General features: G+C 38.9%; 2 protein-coding genes across 9 annotated transcripts in view; one reads left to right on the top strand and one right to left on the bottom strand.

Annotated features, from left to right (window-relative positions):
- TRIP13 (thyroid hormone receptor interactor 13) overlaps window positions 1-7,157 on the bottom strand; it is a 54,650-nt gene extending 47,493 nt beyond the window's left edge. Inside the window, exons 1-4 of the mRNA XM_081346339.1 lie at window positions 7,084-7,157; window positions 4,918-5,020; window positions 3,772-3,937; window positions 440-569 (exon numbers count right to left, since the gene is read on the bottom strand). Of these exons, the coding sequence (XP_081202465.1) occupies window positions 440-569; window positions 3,772-3,937; window positions 4,918-5,009 (388 nt within the window). The 5' untranslated portion in view covers window positions 5,010-5,020; window positions 7,084-7,157. The remainder of the gene's footprint in view (window positions 1-439; window positions 570-3,771; window positions 3,938-4,917; window positions 5,021-7,083) is intronic.
- Window positions 7,158-7,485: 328 nt separating this feature from the next.
- BRD9 (bromodomain containing 9) overlaps window positions 7,486-22,649 on the top strand; it is a 122,863-nt gene continuing 107,699 nt past the window's right edge. For 7 of the 8 annotated variants that reach the window (XM_081343164.1, XM_081343169.1, XM_081343163.1 and 4 more), the window contains exons 1-2: window positions 7,486-7,668; window positions 10,643-10,857. In XM_081343164.1, the coding sequence (XP_081199290.1) occupies window positions 7,575-7,668; window positions 10,643-10,857 (309 nt within the window). In that variant the 5' untranslated portion in view covers window positions 7,486-7,574. Of the gene's footprint in view, window positions 7,669-8,832; window positions 8,867-10,642; window positions 10,858-22,649 lie in introns of all 8 variants that reach the window. The other variant, XM_081343165.1, reaches the window with a different exon arrangement.

Genomic DNA, 22,649 nt, shown 5'->3' with positions numbered 1-22,649 from the left:
TGATCATCTTTGCCTACACTATTCATGAAATATCAGCCAAGGGTATCCAACCCCTGGCACACTACTGGGCCTTGAGCCTTTCGAATCTGTGCTGTGGAAGTGGCAGAAAATCGCAAGTAGCGAGTGCATGAACTTCACTTGCATGAGCGGGGGGCGCACATGCCTGCCAACTGTTAAAAAAAACACCCCAGGTTCCAGGAATTTTAGCATGAACGGTCCTCAGTTCATGCTTCATTTTCCCACTGGCATTTGAAAATTTTTAAGATACTATGTCTACTAGAATACACTTTGTTGCCTCAGAAATATTTCCAATTTCAGAAAGCGGTATACTTCATTTCAAAATGATTTTCAGTTTGATTCTTATTTTTTTTAAAATCCCCATTTAAACAAAATCTTGTCCGTTTAAATAACCAACTTGTACTTAGGTTTTTTGAAATACCTGTAGGTAATAACCAATGATTAGCTGCAACGATATGCTCATCTTCCACATCCAGATTTTCTGTACTAGACCCTTCCTCATTGAGATGAAAAATATGAATTAAAAGTTTGCATTTATTCAAGCTGATAGGCTGCAGTGAAGAAGATGAAAACAAGTTAGGCAGCAATTAAACCCTTGCTTACTTAGAAATATGTTGCAATTGTCATGGCCCATTGGAGCCTGGTTCAGAGTTGGAACCAGGACCGTCCAACAGGAAGGGCATGTCTCCCTTTGCATGTTTGGAGAGGCCAGGGGCTGAGAACGATGCCTTTACACAGGGGAGGATCAGCTGCTGACAGGCAGTGGTGCAGATCCCCTCTGATGAGGAACAGCTGCCACCTCCACTGATCCAAGGGCACAGAGAGCGGCACGTAGACAAGCTCAGAGAAGAGCTGAAAGGTTACTTGGGAGGAGGTCATCCCATCTCTCCTCACAAGGAACACCTGGAGTGGAGTGACTTAAGGAGAAGCCATGGGGAGTTAGTCTTTGCCAGGAACAATTCTTTTGGCTTATACTCCCCGGGCTTTGATTCATGCCTTTTGCCTTGCCTTGAAGATTGTTTTTCACCTTTTGCTTTGTCTAGCCATGAGGACTGCCATCTTCCTTTTGTCTTGGACTTGTCTTGTGGACTGCTGTTTTCCCTTTGCTTTGCTCTGCCTTTTGAATTACCTTTTGCTTTGTCTTTGCCTTGAGAACTACCATTTGTCCTGTGTCTGAATTTTGCCTTGTGGACTAGTAGTTTGTCTTTGGATTCACTTAACCGGGTGGACTGGACTTGGAACCCTGGACTTTGCCCTGTGAGCATGCTCCTACTCTGTGGACTTTCTTTGTAATATATTGACCGTTGTTTGGGGGACTGAGGGTAGCATGGGTGCAGGCTTACAGGTTGTTGGAGGGGCGTTTGTTGGAACACTTATTGAGAGTAATAAAGGACTTTCTAGAGGCCCGCCATGAGAAGTACCGTATATACTTGAGTATAAGCCGACTCGAGTATAAACCGAGACCCCCAATTTCACCCCCCAAAACTGGAAAAAGTTATTGACTCGAGTATAAGCCGATCCGCCGTTCTGCAAGCCTCCGCCGCCGGCGGAGGCTGGATCCGCGCTCTGCAAGCCTCTGCCGCCAGCAGAGGCTCGATCCGCCATTTTGCAAGCCTGAATACACAGGAATACCCTGTATGGCCGCGGCTCTCGGGGAAGCCCTGGCTGTCCGCTTCCTCGCTCCACGCTGCCATTCCGGGCCCGCGCGTTCCCCGGGCAAATCGCGGCGCCCAGCAGGCGAGGAAACACGCCCGCTCCAGTGGCCCCCCCTTCCCTCAGGAGACGCGAAGCAAGTGACCGCCCGGAGCTTACCGAGGACTTGCGCGCGGCCGAGGCTTCGGCGCTTCCAGGATCGCGCGCACCTCTCCCAAGCTGCCGCCGTCCGGAGACCTGCCGAAGTTTGGGGAGGTGCGCGCGCACCTCCCCAAACCTCCCCAAACGTCGGCAGGTCTCCGGACCTCCGCACCCTGCCTGCCTGCTTCTTTCCGCTGCGGAAAGAAGCAGGCAGGCAGGGCGCGGAGGTCCGGAGACCTGCCGACGTTTGGGGAGGTTTGGGGAGGCGCGCACCTCCCCAAACCTCCCCAAACTTCGGCAGGTCTCCGGACGGCGGTGGCTTGGGAGAGGTGCGCGCGATCCCGGAAGCACCAAAGCCTCGGCCGCGCACAAGTCCTCGGTAAGTTTTTTTGTTGACTGGAGTATAAGCCGAAGTGGAATTTTTCAGCCCAAAAAGTGGGCTGAAAAATTCGGCTTATACTCAAGTATATACGGTACTTCTTGATAGATATGTATAGAATATCACAATCACTCTTTATCAATTATTTTAGAAATCTCTTAAATTCATGATTAAATGTTAGAAAAAATACTGATAGTTCATAAAAATATTTAATATGGTTTTCAAAAATTAATCTAAATGGGTCTTATCCAACACAAGACAAGGATGCATCTACCTATAAATTAGAATGGTAATACTGTCTTCTTTTATTCAGTTGGTAGTTAGGAAATAACATGTTTAAATATTTTCCAAATAAAAAATTATTCACATAAAGCTAGCAGTTTTAGGAAACACATTTTGTTATATGTTTTCAATTTGCAGTGAGTTTTTTTAATCTAAGATGCATTTCAACGTGTGATCCATTATAGACGGTGACAGTTCATATCTAGAATCATGGTTTTGCATTTTTATGATTAAATTATGGCTTATATAAATTATGGATTTGTTACTGCTAGAAATTATCATATGTAGTGTACTCTTAAAATATTGGGGAGAAGGGAAAAACTCTGGATCACTTTTTTCATAATTAATACAAAAATAATTGTGTTAGACTTTGCTTTCACTTTAGCAAACTTGTTCTTTAGAAGAAATTGTTAGTATTTTATCGAACGTCTTGCAGCACTTTTTCTAACAATTTTATTAAAAGGTTTCCTGAACTTTATTAGTCAGAAAAGGTGCTATCAAAGATTACTTTTTGCCACCACAAACTTACATGGCTCTCTTCCTACAATAACATTTTATCTGTAGTTATACATAAATGTTAAAAATCACATTTATTAAAATAACAAATTAATGACTGAATTGTTAATTTGACATTAAATCTTTAACAATATATATTGTTTATTTTTGTAATTGACTGCCCAATTACAAAAAAGTAACTTTGAGTGACTTACAAGTAAACATCTAAACTAGAATAAGAGCAACATAACAACAAAGATAACAGAATTCATTGAAGCCAATTAAGCATACATCTTTTTCTAAATAGGGCCGTCATGTATTCTGATCCAATGCCCAAGGGAAGAATCAGGTTTTCAGGTTTACAGAATAAGAAAAAGACCAGGACCATGTTGTTCCACAGACCAGGCATTAAAATAGAGATATGGCAGGTTTTGGGGTCTATCAACTGACACTATTTCATAGAAAGAATCTGAAGCATGCCCAGGTTGTTGGATTTCATGGATGAAGCAAAGATAATTGGAGAAGACGATTCCTCAAATAACTTCATCCTATGCCACTAAAAGGTTGTGATACTGATTATGTGCCATCAGGTTGGTGTCATCTCTTAGCAACTTAAATTGCAATTAGAAGCTTATATAGAGCCAGTGCAAATACAAATAACATAATGCTATATGGATGCATGCTCTTGTGAATATTCATGACACTGCATAACTATTCATATTTTAAAACTTTTCATTCATTGTAATACATAAACCATTTTGATAACAGCTAATTATGGAGAAGCAAATAAGCAAAAGAATTACCTGTCTGTCTTTCAGCATTAGTTCTGTATCCACAACTGCAATTGACTGTACATTATTTGTTAGGAAGCAGTCATCAAACTCAATCCATTTGTAATCACCAAAAATAACATTGTGCCTGTTTAGTAGCTTTAAGACACTTAGTTTAATATCTTCTTTTTTTGCAGTACTGGTTAAAATAGGAGAAAAAAATAACCAGCTTCACCCACAATCAATTATACCCAGGAAAAGACAAAATGCCACTGATTTCAACCAGCTGAGACACAAAATTATCATCTGCTGTGTTATCAGAGGAAGGTATGCAAAGGACACTTCACTGATAAATGACAGTCTTCTGATTATAATACCCTCAAACAATTGAAGACAATGTTCTAACTTGACACCAATACAAAAAGGAACTTCAAAAAAATTGTTATGATGGTACTAAATCTTACAGCATGAAGAATCTTCTGTGAGTACTCATGTACCTATACTCTCTCCTTCCTCCCCCAACTTTCCAGGATGCTTATCATTTTTGTATTTTTGTCAGGTTGGTACCCAACAGTTTTTTAAAAATGCTCAGAGAGCCCATAGACAAACTTCTAAATGAAAATTACCCTGGAGGCGAAAACTTTGTAGGTTCCCTTATCATATTAATTAGGAAAAGGATTTTAAAACTTTTTTTAGGCCATGGAACTATTAATTTAAAAAAATCCCAGATCCTTGATCTGAAAAATAATGGTTTAGTATTTTTTTCACAGGAGAAAAAACTTTTTACAGTATGTTTGAAAAACAGCTACCATATCAAGTCTCTGGCTGTGTTTGAGTAAACTTTTCATGGTGGTGGGGTTCTGTCTGTTGTCCCACATGGAATATATTCATGAGGAGTAGAGAGAGAAAGTTTGTGTAAAAAAAAACTGAGTAAGGGGCCTAATCTACAACTCTTATAACCCCTTATCCTTGTAGAGGAGAGTTTCATATGCTTAATGTGCCTATTATATGCACTGCAATACTGATTTGTCAGTATTGCTTCTCTAAATGTTATGGATAAAATGAAGGCTTGCATCTTTTAGAACTAATCATTTGTCCACCTACAGCATGTTATTCATTTGATAAAAATGGCAGGATACTTTCTGCAATATGGAACAAAATCTGTAATAAAAAACCAACCTGTTTGATTTCTGATGAACTTCCACATGTATCTGCAGGGATTCACAGTCATTTTGAAGAGGCAGTTTTAAATCACCTGTTGCTTCATCCATTTTATGAAAACCTAATTAGAAAATAATTATGCATATAAACAGGCCTAGAAATAACTTATCTGATCACTGAAAGCATATTTTTAAAAATTTTATTAGGCAATTTCTTTCTATTGTTTTCATTTCTGATTTGCTTATCAGACACATTAAAGCAAAAGTGCTTCTATGACTACTATTTTATGGACACACCCTTGTCATTTTCTAGAATTTCCAATCTGGCCATTGGCTGAAAGAGATTTAAGTTCTGAATAATGACCTCAAAATAAATTTAAACCTAGTCTATTTGCATTTTAAATATCCCTGGAACAATAAAAACATATTAGCTTGCAACCAAACACTGGCTTTATACCACTTAGAAGTAGTGGTATAGAAAGCTTCTAGTCATGCAGTTCATATTCCTTTTGCATTATGGTGCTATGTCAGGTTTCCATGTGACTTACTGTACATAGACATAAAGGTGGTCCTCAACTTACCACAACAATTGAGCCCAAAATTTATATTGCTAAGCAAGATATTTAAGTGGCTTTTGCCCCATTTTAGGACCCTTCTTGCCACAATTAAGTGAATCACTGCAGTCATTAAATTAGTAACATGGTTAAGATTGACTTTGTCAGAGGTTGCAAAAGATGATCACATGACCCTGGGACACTGCTACTATCAGTTGCCAAGTGCCTGAATTTTGATCACATCACTATGGGAATGCTGTAATGGTCATAAGCATGAAAAATGTTTATGTCACTTTTTATTGCTTTTGTAACTTCGAACAATCACTAAATGAACTATTTTAATTTGAAAACAGATATTAGGATGAAATCACTTCCTAGATTGGTAACAACCAACCTGCGCTCCCAATTTATTTAGGTTTTCCATTCTTTGCCTTTTGCCATTACTAAAACATGGAAATGTATGGAAGAATCAGTAGTAGGCAAAGCCTAAATCCACAATTTTTTCTTTTCCAGAAAAGAAAGCTAGTTAATTTACTTATTTAACATTTCTAGATCACCCATTAGGCAAGGTTAGAGCTGCAGAAACCCAACCACTAAATGACAACAAAGAGTTAATTTTAATCTCTATCTCTTTGCTCCATGGAAGGATTGCTGGGAATTTTGCAGCTCATCTATATATCATCTATATGAGTAGGGGGTTGGACTAGATGACCTCTAAGGTCCCTTCCAACTTTATTATTATTATTATTATTATTATTATTATTATTATTATTATTATTATTATTATTATTAATTAATTAATGTAAGTAATGCATTTCTTTAATGTATTTACAGTGGTTTGGCAATTTAAGGTTGAAAGCAATTTGGTTAATTACATGTTAAGCCTAAAAAGATTTTTTCTGTTTTTCATTGCAATTTTTGTTTCAGATACCAAGAAAATTAAACAACTGCTCCTTCCCTTGACCTCCTTTCTAATTCTCCGTTGTCTCCTTTGCCTGTTCAGGCTACTGGTAGTCCTAGACTAGCTACCTTCTATGTCTGCCATTTTGTGACTAGCCAAGTCTTCACAGCAGCCACTGTATGACAGGGTTCCCCTTCATCTCCAAAGCTCTAAATATACTGCTCAAAAAAATAAAGGGAACAGAAAATAAGACATCCTACTATTAAATACAGTACATGGTGTTGTTTAAGTGTTCCCTTTATTTTTTTGAGCAGTATATGTTTTCAAGATCTCCAAAGTTGCTCACTCCAGAATGAGTCTGGAAATGAGTCTGAAATTTTATGGCAAATATTCAGAAACAAATTCAGCTGAAGTAAATATTGTTTCCCTTATACATTTAACAACCAGGCAGTTGAAGAGCTGATCTCTCCCATCTTAGATTAGTGAATGTTAAATAACTAAGGATTTCTTGCATCTTAATTTGAGACAAAACTGCAAAACGAATGCTTTACTTTTTGTATCATTTTTTCCCTCTGGGCCCTCTTTCTGCCACAAAGACTTTAGCTTAATTTGATAAATCATTTTTTTAAAAGCCCAATAGGTGACTGATTTTACCCGCCCAGTTCCCAGTTTTATTATTTACGAATTGTACGTAGCACTATTTTCGCCAGTAATGTCTCAATTCACTTACGCAAGAAAACGAAAGTCACATTCACAAGGCTTGGAATTGCATCCGTCTGTGGAATCCTACGGTCTTTTTGTTTTCCTTTTCCAGGAATGCGCTTAGCCTACTTAAAAAGGCAGATAAAAATCAAATTTCCTTCGCTTCCCTCATAAGAAATGATTCTCCAAAGCCCTAAAAAATTGGAACAATTTTAACTAATACAATCTCAATTCACACATTTTATAAAAGGCGAGGGTAAAAAAAACTCTTGACCACGTACCCAATAACGAAAATGTCGTCAATTACTACCAAGAACATATGTTGGTTAATTTTTTACCTTTATACAAATTTCCCGCACTTCTTTCTTCACTAACCAGGATCCGATTTGAATCAGAAGAGTTTCCGTGTTAGCATCTTACGTCATTTCCTCCCATTTCAGTGTTCCCTAGATTGGAGGAGGGGTGGCTTCCAGGTGGGCTGGGAAAAGAGGAATTTACTAGTTAATTATAATTATAGTTATGGGGAAGAAACATAAGAAGCATAAGGCAGAATGGAGATCAACATCTGCCCCAAGTGTGACTGCTACTGGAACCGGCGCTGCTGCGTATGATGGTAGGTTAAATGGCAATCGTGGAAGAGGAAAGAGGTAGGAAAGGGAGTGAAAAGTAAATCTGGAAAAACGTTCCGCTTTGCGCACAATTTGCTTCCCTTTGTCACTGAACTTCGTCCCATTTCCCCCAGGCTGCGATAGTACTTCGTGGGGAATGGTATTTTTTTTATCTCCCAATAATCTTATTATTCCGGGGGAATCCATTTCTTTCTGTAAATGTGTGAATTAAAATCAAGATTTCACATATGTGACAAGCAGGCGCGATTTGCTGCCTTAAAACTGCTAGCTCTGCAATTATGTAAAACTTGGGAGGATACTGACGTTATTGATTCCTTAGAGGAACTCATGGATTGATTTTTTTAAAAATTGCTCTGGTTCTCATGAGTTCATCTCTGATGTTATTTTATTTCAGTCAGATCTTGCTGTTGGATCTGAACTGAGATAAGGTTCAGTGCCCCTTTGCCATTTTTCTACTTCTGTAATTTATATGATTGGGCCATCTCTAAATTAGATGACATTGCAACAGTAGGCATTAGTTCTGTTCTTTAATTTATTAATCATTTAGTCTCCATTTGTGCCCACTTTCTATATTCTTCAGGCAGTGTGTCAAATCTAATCATTATTAGAATTAGAAATTCTAATTATCTAATCAGATAATTACTATTACTACTTCGCTATTAAATCTATTCTTTAAAAAAATTGGAACTAATGTAATCCTGTCCCTCTGATTAATGCAATTCTTACCAGAGTATCTCTGATTTGAGATGTCCCTTAGATCAATGTGAGAAAGTATTTTAGGTTCCATACCTTGCTTCTTGGGGACCCTTCTCTTCAATTGCTTGACCCAATTAAAAGTATGGTTAACTGTAGGTCGTCCCACACTTCTTTGAAATAGAGTGATTGAAGGCATTAAATTCTTCTACAAAATTAATTAAAGGGAAATCTACATTAGTTTTCATACAACTCTCAGTAATACTAATAGAACCAGAAAGGCCTCCAATATTCATCTCTTCCATTTGAAGCTGTGAATTCTATTTAACTGATATGGGGAAACATATCGTCGGAAACATTAGATGAATACTATTTTTTAGATCCTTTTAATATTTTTTTTATTTTATATTTATTTTAAAATTAATTTTATTATATGTGTTCTTATCTATCATTAGATCATGCTCAGTGCATTTTTATACATGAACGTATGTAAGTAGCCTACAATTGGGTACTTTACTGTTTCTGATATATGGCTGTAATAAACTGATTTGATTTGGGGATAAATGCAGTGTGGATTGGTCTTTCCTTTTTTACTTTTAAAATCCCATTCTGGACTAAGAAAGTAATTGCTTTGTCTGTAGAAATTTCTGATAATAAAATGTCAATCATTTTGAAATGTTTTGCTGCTTTTGTTGGTTTTAAGATCACAGGGCTACTTCTATGCGGGTCTAAGTCTAAGAATTATGAAAACAACAAATATTTACCTAACAGCTAGCCTATTTTTCCTTTATAAGACAATAAATTCTAATACTTTACAAGAACTCTCTTCCACAGCTTGTCTATGTATACTCATGTATTTCCATTACTTCTGTTTCCCACTCAGACTATTTAATCTATCTAGCATAATCATTAAATAACTAGATCCTTTGCCGTGTAGGTCTTTATAGGTCATAACCAACACGGTATGCATGGAAAACCGTTGTCCCACATCTCAAAAAGTAAGCTGTTAAAATACCAAAACAAAAGATGAACCGCTTCAACAATTTGAGTGAAAATTAAAAATGAAAATTAGTGAATTATGAAACATTTTTAATAAAAGACATTTGAGCAATAAAACTAAAAGAACAAGAAATTCCATCTAATTTGACAGAAACATTCTGATCCTGTTTCCTGATTACACCATGTCAGTAGAACTAACAATCAAGAATTATAAATTGAGACATGCTACAGTAATTCATTCCTTCTTTGATTCCTATATAAACTATAAGGTAAAGGTAAAGGTTCCCCCGCACATGCGTGCTAGTCGTTTCCGACTTTAGGGGCCGGTGCTCATCTCCGTTTCAAAGCCGAAGGACGTCCGAGGACGTCTCCGTGGTCATGTGGTCGGCATGACTAGACGCCAAAGGCAGACAGAACACTGTTTCCTTCCCATCATATTGGTCCCTATTTTTCTACTTGCATTTTTACATGCTTTCGAACTGCTAGGTTGGCAGAAGCTGGGACGAGTAACAGGCGCTCACTCTGTTACGCGGCACTCGGGATTCGACCCGCCAAACTGCCAACCTTCTGATCGATAGGCTCAGCGTCCTAACCCACTGAGCTACCGCGTCTCTATCTTATAAACTATAGAAAGTGATAGAAAAGTTAATTGTAAAAATAAATGGTATGCAGATATCGGAAATATTAGTTTAAATATATAAATATGTTTCTAAAAATGTTTAACACAAAAATATTTTACACTTTGGAGAAAGAGATTGAGTTGCCTTAGTTTGTCAGGCTCCAAAAGTATAATTTAGCCAAAAATATCCATTGAGTTTCTATGGCTAAGAATGAACTTGAATTTGTGTCTTCCCAGTCTTTGTCCAACATTTTAACTATTAAGTAGTAGTATGTCTCCAGGAAGTTTGACTGTGTTCTTCAAAAACTAATAAATTGTTAAGTTATTTGAAACATAGATTACCCAAAATATAGTTTTCTGACTATAGAGAGTTGGTCCCAATACACAGCTTCCTTGATATGCATTTCTTCAACCATTTGTATTATGGTATTACCTGAACATAATGGTGTTTTGATTCTTGATTAAGTTAGTGAAATCCAGAACACATAACTGTTGTATCATATCTATATATATTATCTTTCTGCAAGGGTTAGTTCAGGCAGAAGTGCCTACTTGAGATCTTTTGGAAAAGACTTCATTCAGATTTGCTGCAGTGCAAAAATATATAAATGTTATGTTGTTTTGTTACTGTTACTTGTTTTGATTAGATTATATGGACAAACCTTTGGAAAAGCCATTGAAACTAGTGCTGAAAGTTGGAGGCAGTGAAGTGACTGAACTTTCAGGATCAGGACATGATTCCAGTTATTATGATGACCGATCAGATCATGAAAGAGAGCGACATAAGGAAAAGAAAAAGAAAAAGAAAAAAAAATCAGAGAAAGAAAAGCATCTTGATGAGGAGGAAAGACGGAAAAGAAAGGTAAACAGAGCAATTTCAAGTAATACATGTTGTCTTGCACTTTTAAATATGTTTAAACTCTGTCATAAAGTCATATAACTGGAAGGATCCATTTTGTCCTAAAGGGATATAACCTGTATGTCAGACCTGCCCAGTCTGATCCATTAGGAAAGAAAGATCCTCAACTCTATTAGGTTGAAGCAAAAGCTTCTTTTACTAAAGTCGTTGGTTGCAGTAAAGTCAGGCTAGCTCTTAAGGTTTTCCCACTTGAAAAGGATATAAAAAAGATTCCCTTCTCCCCTTCCCCTTCCCCTTCCCCCTGTTACCAGTCTGTGCTTCACCTATCAGAGCACAATCATATTTGTCCCTCCCCCCCCCCAGCCTTTGATGGCAAGAACTGGCACGACCTGACATTCTGCTCCAATGGACAGGTATGTTAGTCTGGCAAAGGAAGAGAAGAGGGTAGGGAAAGACACAGAATGTTTCATCATTAGTAATTGGTTCAATGGGGGTTTGTCATGGAACCTCTTAAGCAAACTAGAGGCTTTAATATGTTTGGAATCAACCTATTCTGCCTCTGAGGGAGGAAAATCTTTCCATGCCACCAGATATTGTTTTTTTCCCACTACACAAGATTCCAAAATGTCTCTGACCTCAAAGTGTTGTTCTCCCTCAATCATGATAGGATCGGGAGCTGGTTGCAACTTTGGACGCAGGGAAGTGACCTCCTGTTTCAAAAGACTGCTATGAAATATGGGGTGTATGCATTTGAGCATTTTTATAGTTTAAGTTCCACAATCACTGGGTAAATGACAGGACAGCTACACACAGTAGAGGTGCTGCTGGGGCCGGAGGGGAGGCCGGGAAGATTGCGGGCACTGGCAGCGGCACTGGTGCAGAGGGCAAACACACATGTGAGCAAGACAGATGTGCATGGCTGAGGCGCTGCTCGGGGCCGGAGGGCGATCGCACACGCGAGCGCCCTCCACGCCGGCACCGCCACCAGTGCCTGCAATCTGCCTGGCCTCCCCTCCGGCCCCGAGCAGGGCCTCTGCCGTGTGTGGCTGTCCTGTTCGTGAGGCCTTCACTCGCCTACTGTATATCAGCAGCCCAGATTTGGTAGCTCCACTTAAGACCTGCTGAGGTCATTTCTCTTCGCCAAGCAGGAGGTGTGATCCAGCGCCTGCCACTGCGGCTTGCTGCTGTTCCCCAAGTTTTTCAATTGACAACCCATAGCTGCCCTCGAAACAGGCTGGAACAGGCAATCTAAAAGCCTGATCGGCTGAGACGTGTCCAGGCCGGGACCTGGCTACGGCGTCACTCCTCCGTCGTCTTTCGCCTGCCCGGTCGCCTGCCTGGGACCCAGCCCTCCCGCCTGGTTGTGACGTGGAGGCTCCGTGCAGTGCTGCTTCCAGCCGGCGGAGGCTGCTGTGGCGGGCGTGCAGGTGAGGGAGGCGCGGCGTCAGCGCCCTCCTCCCTTCCCTTCCTCTCCCGCCGCTTGTCCCCACGGTGTCCTTGTCTCGGCATAGGTAAGGCTGAGCAAGTAGTCAGGAGGCAGCATCCTCTGGGCGCGCTCTGGGAGCCACGAGGAGCAGCCGGCCCCAGGCGGAGTTCCCCCGCTGTGGCGCATGAGTATCCGGAACAAGCTCAGCTTCCTTCTTCCCAGCTCCGGGAAGCCGAAGCCCTCCGTGCCTGCTGTGGACGCTGCCTGGCCTGCCGGCTCCTCCTGGGGAAGGAAACCATCCCACCCCACCCCCGAGGTGTCTTCTCCCACAGCTGAGGGAAGCAGCCTGACTACGCTTGCCTTTGCTCGTCGACTTTTCTCTTGTACTTGGGCTGTCCGATTGCAGCAGCCGGAGCAGCCCCTTAGCCCAGGCAGAGGGAGACAACCTTGGCTCTTTTATGACTTGTGGACTTCAACTCCCAGAATTCCTGAGCCAGTCATAAAAGAGCCAAGGTTGCCTATCCCTGCCTTAGCCCTAAGGACACACCTGACTAGGGAACCGGGCGGGCGGGCAAGTGAAGGCGCCCCGCTCAAAAACCTGGAGCGGATCTCCCATTTGGTCTGTGCAGGGAAAGCGGGACCAATTGGAGGAGAAGCTGCAGCCGGAGGCAGAGTCCGGTGGATTCTCTCCGCTCTCTTCTCACCAGCCCCTCCCTGCCCTCTCAAGCCTTAGACTTAGGCAGGGAGGGAAGGAAGAAAGGAAGGAAGGAAAGAAAGATAGGGATAAACAGTAACATGCCTATTGAAAGTTTGGTTTCCCTCCTGCCCACTCACAATAGTAACCCATTGATTTCCCCCCCCCACACACACACACAGGCACCCTGCAACCTGAGGGAGGGAGGGAGGGAGGGACAATGGAAGGGATGGAGGGAAGGAGGAAGGGACAAAGAAGGAGGAAAGGAAGGAAGGGACAATGGGAGGAAGGAGGGCACCCACCCCAGTCAAACCCCCTCCACCAGAGACCCATGGATTCCCCCCACACAGGAACCCTGCAACCTGAGTGATGAGCTCCCCCCCTCCCCCCGGCCAACTTGTCAAAAAGTTGAAAAAGGTTATCACATGACCCTGGGACACTGTGACCGTCATAAGTATGAATCAGTTGCCAAGCATCCGTATGTAAATCACATGACCCTGGGGATGCTGCAACAGGTGGAAAATGGTCATAAGTCACTTTTTTCAGTGCCGTCATAAGTTAGAACAGTCACTAAGTGAATTGTTGTAAGTCGAGGACTACCTGTACTTTATCATTTTTCCCTTTTTGGGGGTGGGTCAAGTTTTTGACACCTTGCTGGGTGACTGGTGGTACTCGGACATTGCCTTATCCTAAAAGTGGTACAGTGGGTGAAAAGGTTGAAAAGCCCTGATCTAAATCATTGAAGAAGACTTTGAAAAGTACTGGGCCTAAGACAAAGCTTTGGGGTACCCCATTGCATACTTCCCTCCATGTAGATGCAGTTCCATTGAGGACCACACATTGAGTATGATTGGTCAACCAGTTACAAATCTACCTGGTAGTTATGCTTTATAACCTATATTTTTCTATTTTGTCAAGTAGTCTACTTTATCAAATGCTGAAGTCAAGTAAATTATATCCACAGCATTTTGCTGGTTCACTTATTTTGTCCCTTTGTCAAAGAATGCAATGAGATTTGTATGGCATGATCTGTTTTTGACAAACCTATGTTGGCTTCTGGTTATGACTTCCTTGCCTCCAGGTGTTCACAGCTTTGTTGCTTGATTATCTTTCCAGATATTGATGTGAGGCTGATAGGTCTTTCCTGGATCATTTCCCCCCTCCCCTTTTTTTGAAGATGGAAACTACATCATCCCTTTTCTAGTCATCTGGTAGTTTCCTGATGCTCCAGGATCTTTGAAAGATATGGTTCAGTGGTTCTGAGATCATGTCTGCCAATTCTTTCAGAACTTTGCAGTGTAATCCATCTGGTCTGAACTCGTTTAGAGTTCTTTTATCATTTTCTTATTTATTTTGATTTGTATTCCTAATTTGTGAACAATCAACTAATGCTTGTCTTGGGTCAAGAAAAAATGATATGAATTTGACAGCATAAGTGGTAAGCACTCACAGTTAAAGCTGAAGCAATTGGCCGATAATGCTGAAGAGCCAATGGGAAAATGTTTCTGTTGACCCTTAGCAACAAGACTAAATGAACAGTATGGGAAAAATAGTACTGAAACAATCCATGTATTATCAGGAGCTGACAAAGTTAGAAGGAGATTGAGATACTTCCTTAATAAAATATTACAAAAAAGAAACCAATAAAATAATTTTGTTACAGAAGATATTGCTCCAAACAATCTGGCTCCTCATTTTACCAAACTTGGTAAATACTGCATTCTAACCACTACCCCAGCACGGCTTCTATTACCCCTACAGAAGTTTTCCACTTCTGTCTTTCAACTCCCAGGCATGGGAGGAGAGGAACTTTCTAATGCTATTTTAGTGTCTAGCAACTGCCACCTGACTCACCGATGGTTTCAGAAGCAGATGAGATTTCCTTTGAGGCGGTTTCACTGCCTTCTTTATCAAGTTTCAATGGGAACTCAGACAATGAAGAAACTATACAGGATGGGGGGGAAGCATCTTCGAAGAGCCCTTGGAGGGGGAAGAAAGCCATGTTGGTGGGGGGGTGATATAAGAGAGGAGCAAGCTGAACTCGAGGATGGGGTCAAACAGTTTGCAGTCACTATGTTCCACAACAAACACAAGTCCATTCCCCCTTGAATTCTGTTGACCCTTATCTATTGCCTATTTGGTTTGACTGTTAGTAGATCAGATTCTTGTGTATAGATTGCATGTAACAAACTCTTAGAGGCGGGTGATGGCTCAGTGGTTAAAGACACAAGGTTTGTTGGCTGGAAAGTTGAAACCCAGGTTCAAGACTGCCATGCGACAGGGTGAGCTCCTATTATTTGCCCCAGCTCCTGCCCACCTAGCAATTCGAAAGATGCAAATGCAAGTAGATAAATAGGTACCATTTTGGTGAGAAGGTAACAGTGTTCAATGCGCCTCAGCATATCAACATGCTGGCTACATGACCCAGGTAATATCTTTGGACAATGTTGGCTCCCTCAGCTATAAAATGGAGATGAACCCTGCCCCTTACAGTCAAACACAACAGGACAGGGGAATCCTTTTCCTTTTGTGCTTTAAACTCAACTCCTGTTTCTGATTACTTGTGCCTGACAAACCAATTCTTATTATAATACAAATAAAGTAAAAAAATTTGTGCTTATGCAAGTCTATTGAAAAACAATCTGCACTAATCAAGTTCTCCATTACCAAAGTAATCTCCTCCAAGAGAAGCTAAGAACTTTATTCAAATGAGTACAAACACACTGCAGCAAATCAGAACACCAGAAAAAAGAAATACACAACTATAGAACATCTTACAGCAAAATGGATACTCACACAACTTTATCAAAAAGTCTCTGACCAATCAACCCATTAAAGCACAACCAATACAAACTGAAAAGAATAACATCATATACCCAAAACATCTCAGAAACAATCATCAATCTATTACAACCATAACAAATAAAACTATAAGCCCTCCACACATCTTAAATAAATCAAAGACCCAAAAGTCCAAGAAGAAGAAAAAAGTAATCTGTAATTTCCTATAGGACACTACAACTATTGTGAGGCACAGACAAGACTAGCACAGTGTATTCATAAACACCAACTAACAGTCAAAAGACACCATAGAAACGCCTTAATTTCACAACACATGAGCAAACTCAACCATAGTTTCAACTGGAAACCTGTGAGCATCCTAGACCAAGCTAAATCCAAAAAATGTTTGAAAGCTTGACATTCAGACAAATCAGCCATCAATAGACATATAAACAAACCACATTTAGACACCATTCAAAAAAGACAATAAAAAAGCTAAAAAGGTAACAAAAAGACCAAAAGGCATTCTCTCCAACAACCTAAACACAGATAAGCAGACATTATAGTAAGCAAGGAGAGCCAGTTTGGTCTAGTGGCTAGAAAACAGAGACCATAAGTTCCAAGTCCTGCCCAGATGGGTGAGTTTGGGCCAGTCTTCTCTCAGCCCAACCCACCTCACAGAACTGTGGGGGAGGGGGAGGAAGTTGCTTTGGATATGTTAGCCGCCATGAGTTATTTGTAAAAGGCAAGGAAGAGAGGAAGGAAAGGAAGGAAAGAAGGAGAATATAAAAAAAGTGAAATGAAATTATTAGCAACAGATAATCAAGCAGAAAACAAAACGCTCTTTTTCAATGAGAAAACCACATCTCTCCCTTTTTTGGTTAAAGTTTTATTAGTTTATAATATATGATACAATGAAAATAGAAAAGTAAATAGCAGAAAAGATGGGGAAGGGAAAAAGGAGTAGAGAAGTGAGGTAAGGGAGCAAAAAAAGGCATTAACTTCTGATTTCCTTTGGTGCAGTAAGTTTGAGTCTCAACTTCAGACCTCAGCCTTTTACTTTTAAAAAGTAATATAAACTACCCATTTCGATAACATCAACTCTATCCAATTGGTAGAACCCAAAGTAAAAAATTTCTTTTTTTTCTACCTCAAGCACAAAGTCTAGAAGTGGTTTCCACATAGCAATAAAAATATTTGTATTTTTTTCTTTAATCAGTACAGTCAGTTTAGCCATCTCTGCTAGCTCCATCAGTTTTTGTAACCATTCCTCCATTGTGGGAATCGATGTAGTCTTCCATTTCTGAGCGCAGAGTAATATTGTTGCTGTCAACATATATGACATCAAAGTTTCATATTTTTTCCCAGGTCTTTGTTTTCTTTACATATTCACTTTAAGAATTTTCTGTACTAACATTTGAATCCTACTCCAATATTTTCTTGCTTTATCACACGTCCGCCATAAATGATAAAAAGTCCCCTCTTTACCTTTACATTTCCAACATTCATCTGAAATACCTTTATACATTTTTGTTAACTTGTCTGGTGTTAGGTACAAATGGTAAATGATCTTATAAAATTTTTCTTTTAAATTATAATTTAATGTAAATTTTCATCCTTTATTCCACATATTTTCCCATCATTCAAGCATTATATTATACCCAAAATTCCTTGTCCACTGAATTATACAATGTTTTACTTATTCATTTTGCAGATTTAATTCAATATCATTTTATAAACTTTCGCAATAATATGTTCATCACTACCGCACAGTAGGATTTCCAATTCATTTTTAACAAAATTAAACCATGATTCTTTTTATCTAACTTAAATCTTTCCTTCAATTACATATATGTAAACCAATGGCAAACATGACCTTCTAATTCTAGCTTATCCTTGGATTTGACGGTAGGCTCACCCAAATTAAAAGATATTATTTTACCATAGGTCCACCAGTTTGGCCTCATCACCATCTCTTTTCTAAAAAAGGCTTCTTGTGGGGAAACCCGAAGTGGCACCTTCATAGAGAACGTTGTTTTATATTTATTCCAAACTGTTAAAATGGCATGCCTAGTAAAATTATTATTAAAATCAATATTTACTTTCACTTTGTCATACCATAGATAACCATGCCAACCAAACCTTAATTCATAGACTTCTAAGTCCAGTAACCTCTTATTCTGAATGTTCACCCATTCTTTTAGCCAAATCAAACAACAAGCATCAAAGTACAGTTTCAAATCAGGTAAACCCAAACCCCCTTTTTCCTTAGCATCTTGCAGTAATTTATATCTAATTCTCAGTTTTTTCCCCTGCCATATAAACAGAGATATCCCTCTGCCATTGTTTAAATGGAGTATCAGTTGCAAATATTTCACCTTTTTCTCAACCCTAAAACTGCACTTTTTAGTCAGTATATCACCATCCTGTGTGGTCATATTCTTAATTAACATTGATGTTTTCTGCTTAATTTTGAAACTGGCCAAGTCCCAAACTCATTTAGTTTCCTCATTAAGTGTTCTATATTATTATTTAGGTCTTGCAGAAATATCACTAAATCATCCCCAAAGGCCCTCAATTTATAAACTTTCTTCTTAACATTAATATCTTATTTTCTCATCTTGCCTGATATTTCTATTCAGGACTTCCAACACCAAAATAAACAACAGAGGAGACAGTGGACATCCTTGTCTTGAACTCTTTCGAATTTCACATGAGTTAGTTAGATCGCCATTAGTAATAATTTTTGTTTGCTGTAATATATAAATAGCTTTGACCCCTTGAATAAAATTCCCCCCAAAGTCCATTTCTTGCAAAACTTTAAACATACAGACCCAATTTAAGTTGTCAAAGGCCTTCTCAGCATCTAGGAATATTAAATCTGCCTGTTGTTCATTGTGATATTGTAAGTATTCAATAATATTCAAAACCATTCTCACACTATTCTTTAGCTATCTTTTTGGCAGAAAGCCTGCTTGGTCGTACATATATATATATATATATATATATATATATATATATATATATATATATATATATATATATATATATATATATATATATATATATATATATATGTATATGTATATGTATATGTATATGTATATATGTATATATGTATAGGTGTATGTATGGAGGGACGCGGTGGCTCAGTGGGTTAAGACGCTGAGCTTGTCGATCAGATGGTCGGCAGTTTGGTGGGTGAAATCCCGAGTGCCGCGTAACAGAGTGAGCACCTGTTACTCGTCCCAGCTTCTGCCAACCTAGCAGTTCGAAAGCATGTAAAAATGCAAGTAGAAAAATAGGAACCACTACGGTGGGAAGGTAACAGCGTTCTGTGCACCTTTGGCGTCTAGTCATGCCAGCCACATGACCATAGAGACGTCCTCAGACAAGCGCTGGCCCTTCGGCTTTGAAACGGAGATGAGCACCGGCCCCTAGAGTCGGAAACGACTAGCACATATGTGCGGGAGAACCTTTACCTTTACCTATGTATGTATGTATACACACACACCTGTAAAACATTTTTTTAGTCTTTGACAAAATTGCAGCAAATAGTTTATAATCCTTATTTAATAATAAGATTCGTCTGTAGTTCTTTATCATCATGGCATCCTGACCCTCCTTCGGATTTTTATAGCTTCTGAAATTTCAAAGGTAGTTATCGGATCATTCATAAATTGTCTCTGAGTTCGTGACAATTTCGGCAAATTTTGTCTGAGCAAATATTCATCTATTTTTGACCCCTGCATCCTATACGAATTAAAATAAAAATTGTGTAAAGATTTTTTAATCTGGTTGTTATCAGTTATTACTTTATTACCTTCACAGTTTTTTTCACTCATTCTCTTTTCCCTCTCCTTTCTTAATCTATATGCCAGCCATCTCCCTGGTTTATTTGCAAACTCAAAATGCTTCACATAACTCAGTTTTGTTTCTATTTCTTGGACTGTTAACATAGACAGTTGTTGGCGTAGTAAGTTAACTTGGTGCAGAATTTTAGGGTCCGTACATGACTTTTGCAGATCAATTTCTTTCTGTCTGATTGCATCGAGTATTTTTGGGGTCTTTTCCAAAGATTTTTTCTTCTCTAACAGATTGTATTGTATAAAATGACCCCTTATAGCTGCCTTACTAGCCTCCCAAACAGTTATTATATCCATCCCTTTACCTAAATTATTATCAAAATATTCATGTAATTTCTTTTTACAGTCCTTTACAGTTGTCTCCTTTTGTAAAATAGATTCATTTAATCTCCATCTATAACTCAAACTCTTTTTTCTAAAGACCAAAATAACTGGGTTATGGTCAGAAAAAGATTTAGGTAAGATACCAACTTTCAAAATTCTATTCGCTAAATTTTTAGAGGTCCATATTAATCCTTGAAAAAGATTTGTGCCTTTCTGAAAAAAGGTATATTCTCTCGTGGAGACATTTTTATGCCTCTATGAGTCTATTGGCATTAAATTGTCCATAATTTCAAAAAATGACTGATAGTTTGCCTTGGGATGGCTTGTTCCCTTTAATAGATGTTCTGTCCTGAAGAGGAAAAGTCACTCCATTCCAATCCCCCAGCATAAGCCAATTTTCACATGAAAAAGGCAAGAGTTAATCCATAAGATACTAAAAAATATTGGCTTTCCTCTCATTTGGCACATATAGATCAATCACTATTGATTTTATTCCATTAAATTCAATTTCCACTATTACGAATCTACCGTATTCATCTGATAGAAGTACCCTAGGTTTAAATTGGGATTGTATATATAGAACCACTCCATTTATCTTTTTTTCCCTGCAGATACAAATTCCTCCCCATCTCTTTTCTTTATTAGATATTTGTCATCTTGTTTTTAATGTGTGTTTCTTGAAGAGAGATTATATCAGCATTACGTTTTGTCAAATGATGAAATATTTTTTTATGCTTACATGGGGCATTAGCCACATTGATATTCCATGAGTTTGCATATTTAAATGAAACATCACATTCCTGCACAGACATCTCAGTCATCTCTTCTTCTATGTCTGTTTTTCAAAGCTTGTCTGCTTCTGAAGACTTATCTATCTCCATCTCATCACCTAGTTCTGAAATTAATTTATCTCTGCCTAAAAACTCCTTGGTTTTATAGAGTTTAGTTGAAATCTTTGTTCACGGTGTGTATGTGTCACCCCCTCAAGCTTATCCCAACAAAAGGGAATTTTTCTAATCTTCAGAATATCTGTAAGGAATGAATAGGCTTTCTATTTTCACAAAATTCTTACAGGAATTTCTTTCAAAATAATTATATATACATTTTCTGTTCTTAATTTCAACTTGAAATGACAGTTCAGAACATGGTCTCTTGTTGTTTTTCTTACAAAGTGAATCAAAACATCCCTTGGCAATTTTCCCATACCAGCAAATCTTGAATTCAGTCAATATGCCTTGTCTATGTCCAAATAGAGCCTTTTTTCATCACAATCAATTAACGCAGCCAAAGCTTTAATCATCCTTGCTCTGATGTCCTCCCCAGGTTGTTCAGGAATTGCTTTGAATCATAATTGAAATTCTTTAGCATGAATTTCCAGGAGAATTCTCTCATTTACTTCAATTTCCAGAAGATTATCTTGTTTACCAACTTTGTTTTCTAAAAATTCAATCCTGCCCTTCACCTGCTTGATCTCTCCTCTCAAACCTTGTATCTCATTTACCAACTTAGAAATTTTTAATTCAAGCTTAGTTTCCATCGCCTGTATTCATGTATTTTGGCTGTATATTCATACAGAAAAGATCTAAAAAATTCTACATCTCCTTGTATCTTCTCTGTTCTTTTACAGGTAGCCATCTCTTCAAACTATAATTAATTTAGATTTTAGTCTAAATAATGCCACTAAGGACATATTAAACGTGAAATCACAGTTCTCCGGTCTTTGGCTCCCTCATGTGGTCAAACAGTACCATTACACTAAGAACAGTTTCTTTTTGTCAACTAGTAAAGCAAAATAATGATGAAAGAAAAAAAATCTAAACTATTTCTCCCCCTCCTTCCAGCCAAAACAAAACACCGTTCTGGGAAGCTTTAATTTAAAGATAAGAAAGAGTTCAGTAAAATCTGTTATATAAGTAATCCTCCAATAGTTTTTTAAATCCAAAGTTTCAAAATAAAGTCCACCATGTTCACCAGCTTCTTTAATTTGGTTTGGATATTCAAGCACCTCCACTCGCCATATTGAAATCCCAAAGCCACAGAATGACGATGATTCCATAAAAAGGAAAAGGCAGGTTACAATCAGAGGAAGCAGAAAAGGTAAATATGCAGAAACTAGTGTCTAAGAAGCGGTGACAGATTTTTTTTGTCTATATTAAAATGGCTGACTCCTCCATAATGAACTTGTGTCTTGGTTGCCCAGCCCCCAGCTAGAGATTCACTGGATCACTTCTTCTTCTTCCAGAAGCTTTCTGAGAGCATCCAGCTGTCCATGGGAGCAAAAGGGTTAATTTCCAGAATTTCCCTTTTCTCCAGGGAGGTTTTTTTCTGCCTTAGAAAACTTTCTAAGGCATTTAACTGTGGGGGAGTCTATAGCAATCTAAAACAGGGGTCCCCAGCCCCAGGTCTGTGGACTGGCACCAGTGCGCAACATGCCAGCAAGCAGGCTGCACACACAAGCAAAGCTCCTTCTTTGGGATGTCAGCAGTATTCAAAACCAAACCCCTCTGGTCTGCAGAAAAACCTTTCTCCATGGCACCAGTCCCTGGTGCCCAAAAGCTTGGGGACCTCTGATATAAAAGATTGCAACCTTCAAATCTGAGGTCTTGTCCACCAACACTGTTAAGGCAAGCTATTGCATATAAACAAACTCCAAATTCACTAGCATTGATGATGCTACTTACTACTCATTTGGGTAATGAAATGT

Source organism: Vipera berus (genome assembly GCF_964194415.1).
Source record: "Vipera berus genome assembly, chromosome: Z".
In the NCBI taxonomy this organism is placed as follows: domain Eukaryota; kingdom Metazoa; phylum Chordata; class Lepidosauria; order Squamata; family Viperidae; genus Vipera; species Vipera berus.
Note: the sequence above shows the minus strand (reverse complement) of the source record. Positions and strands in the feature narration are given on the sequence as shown.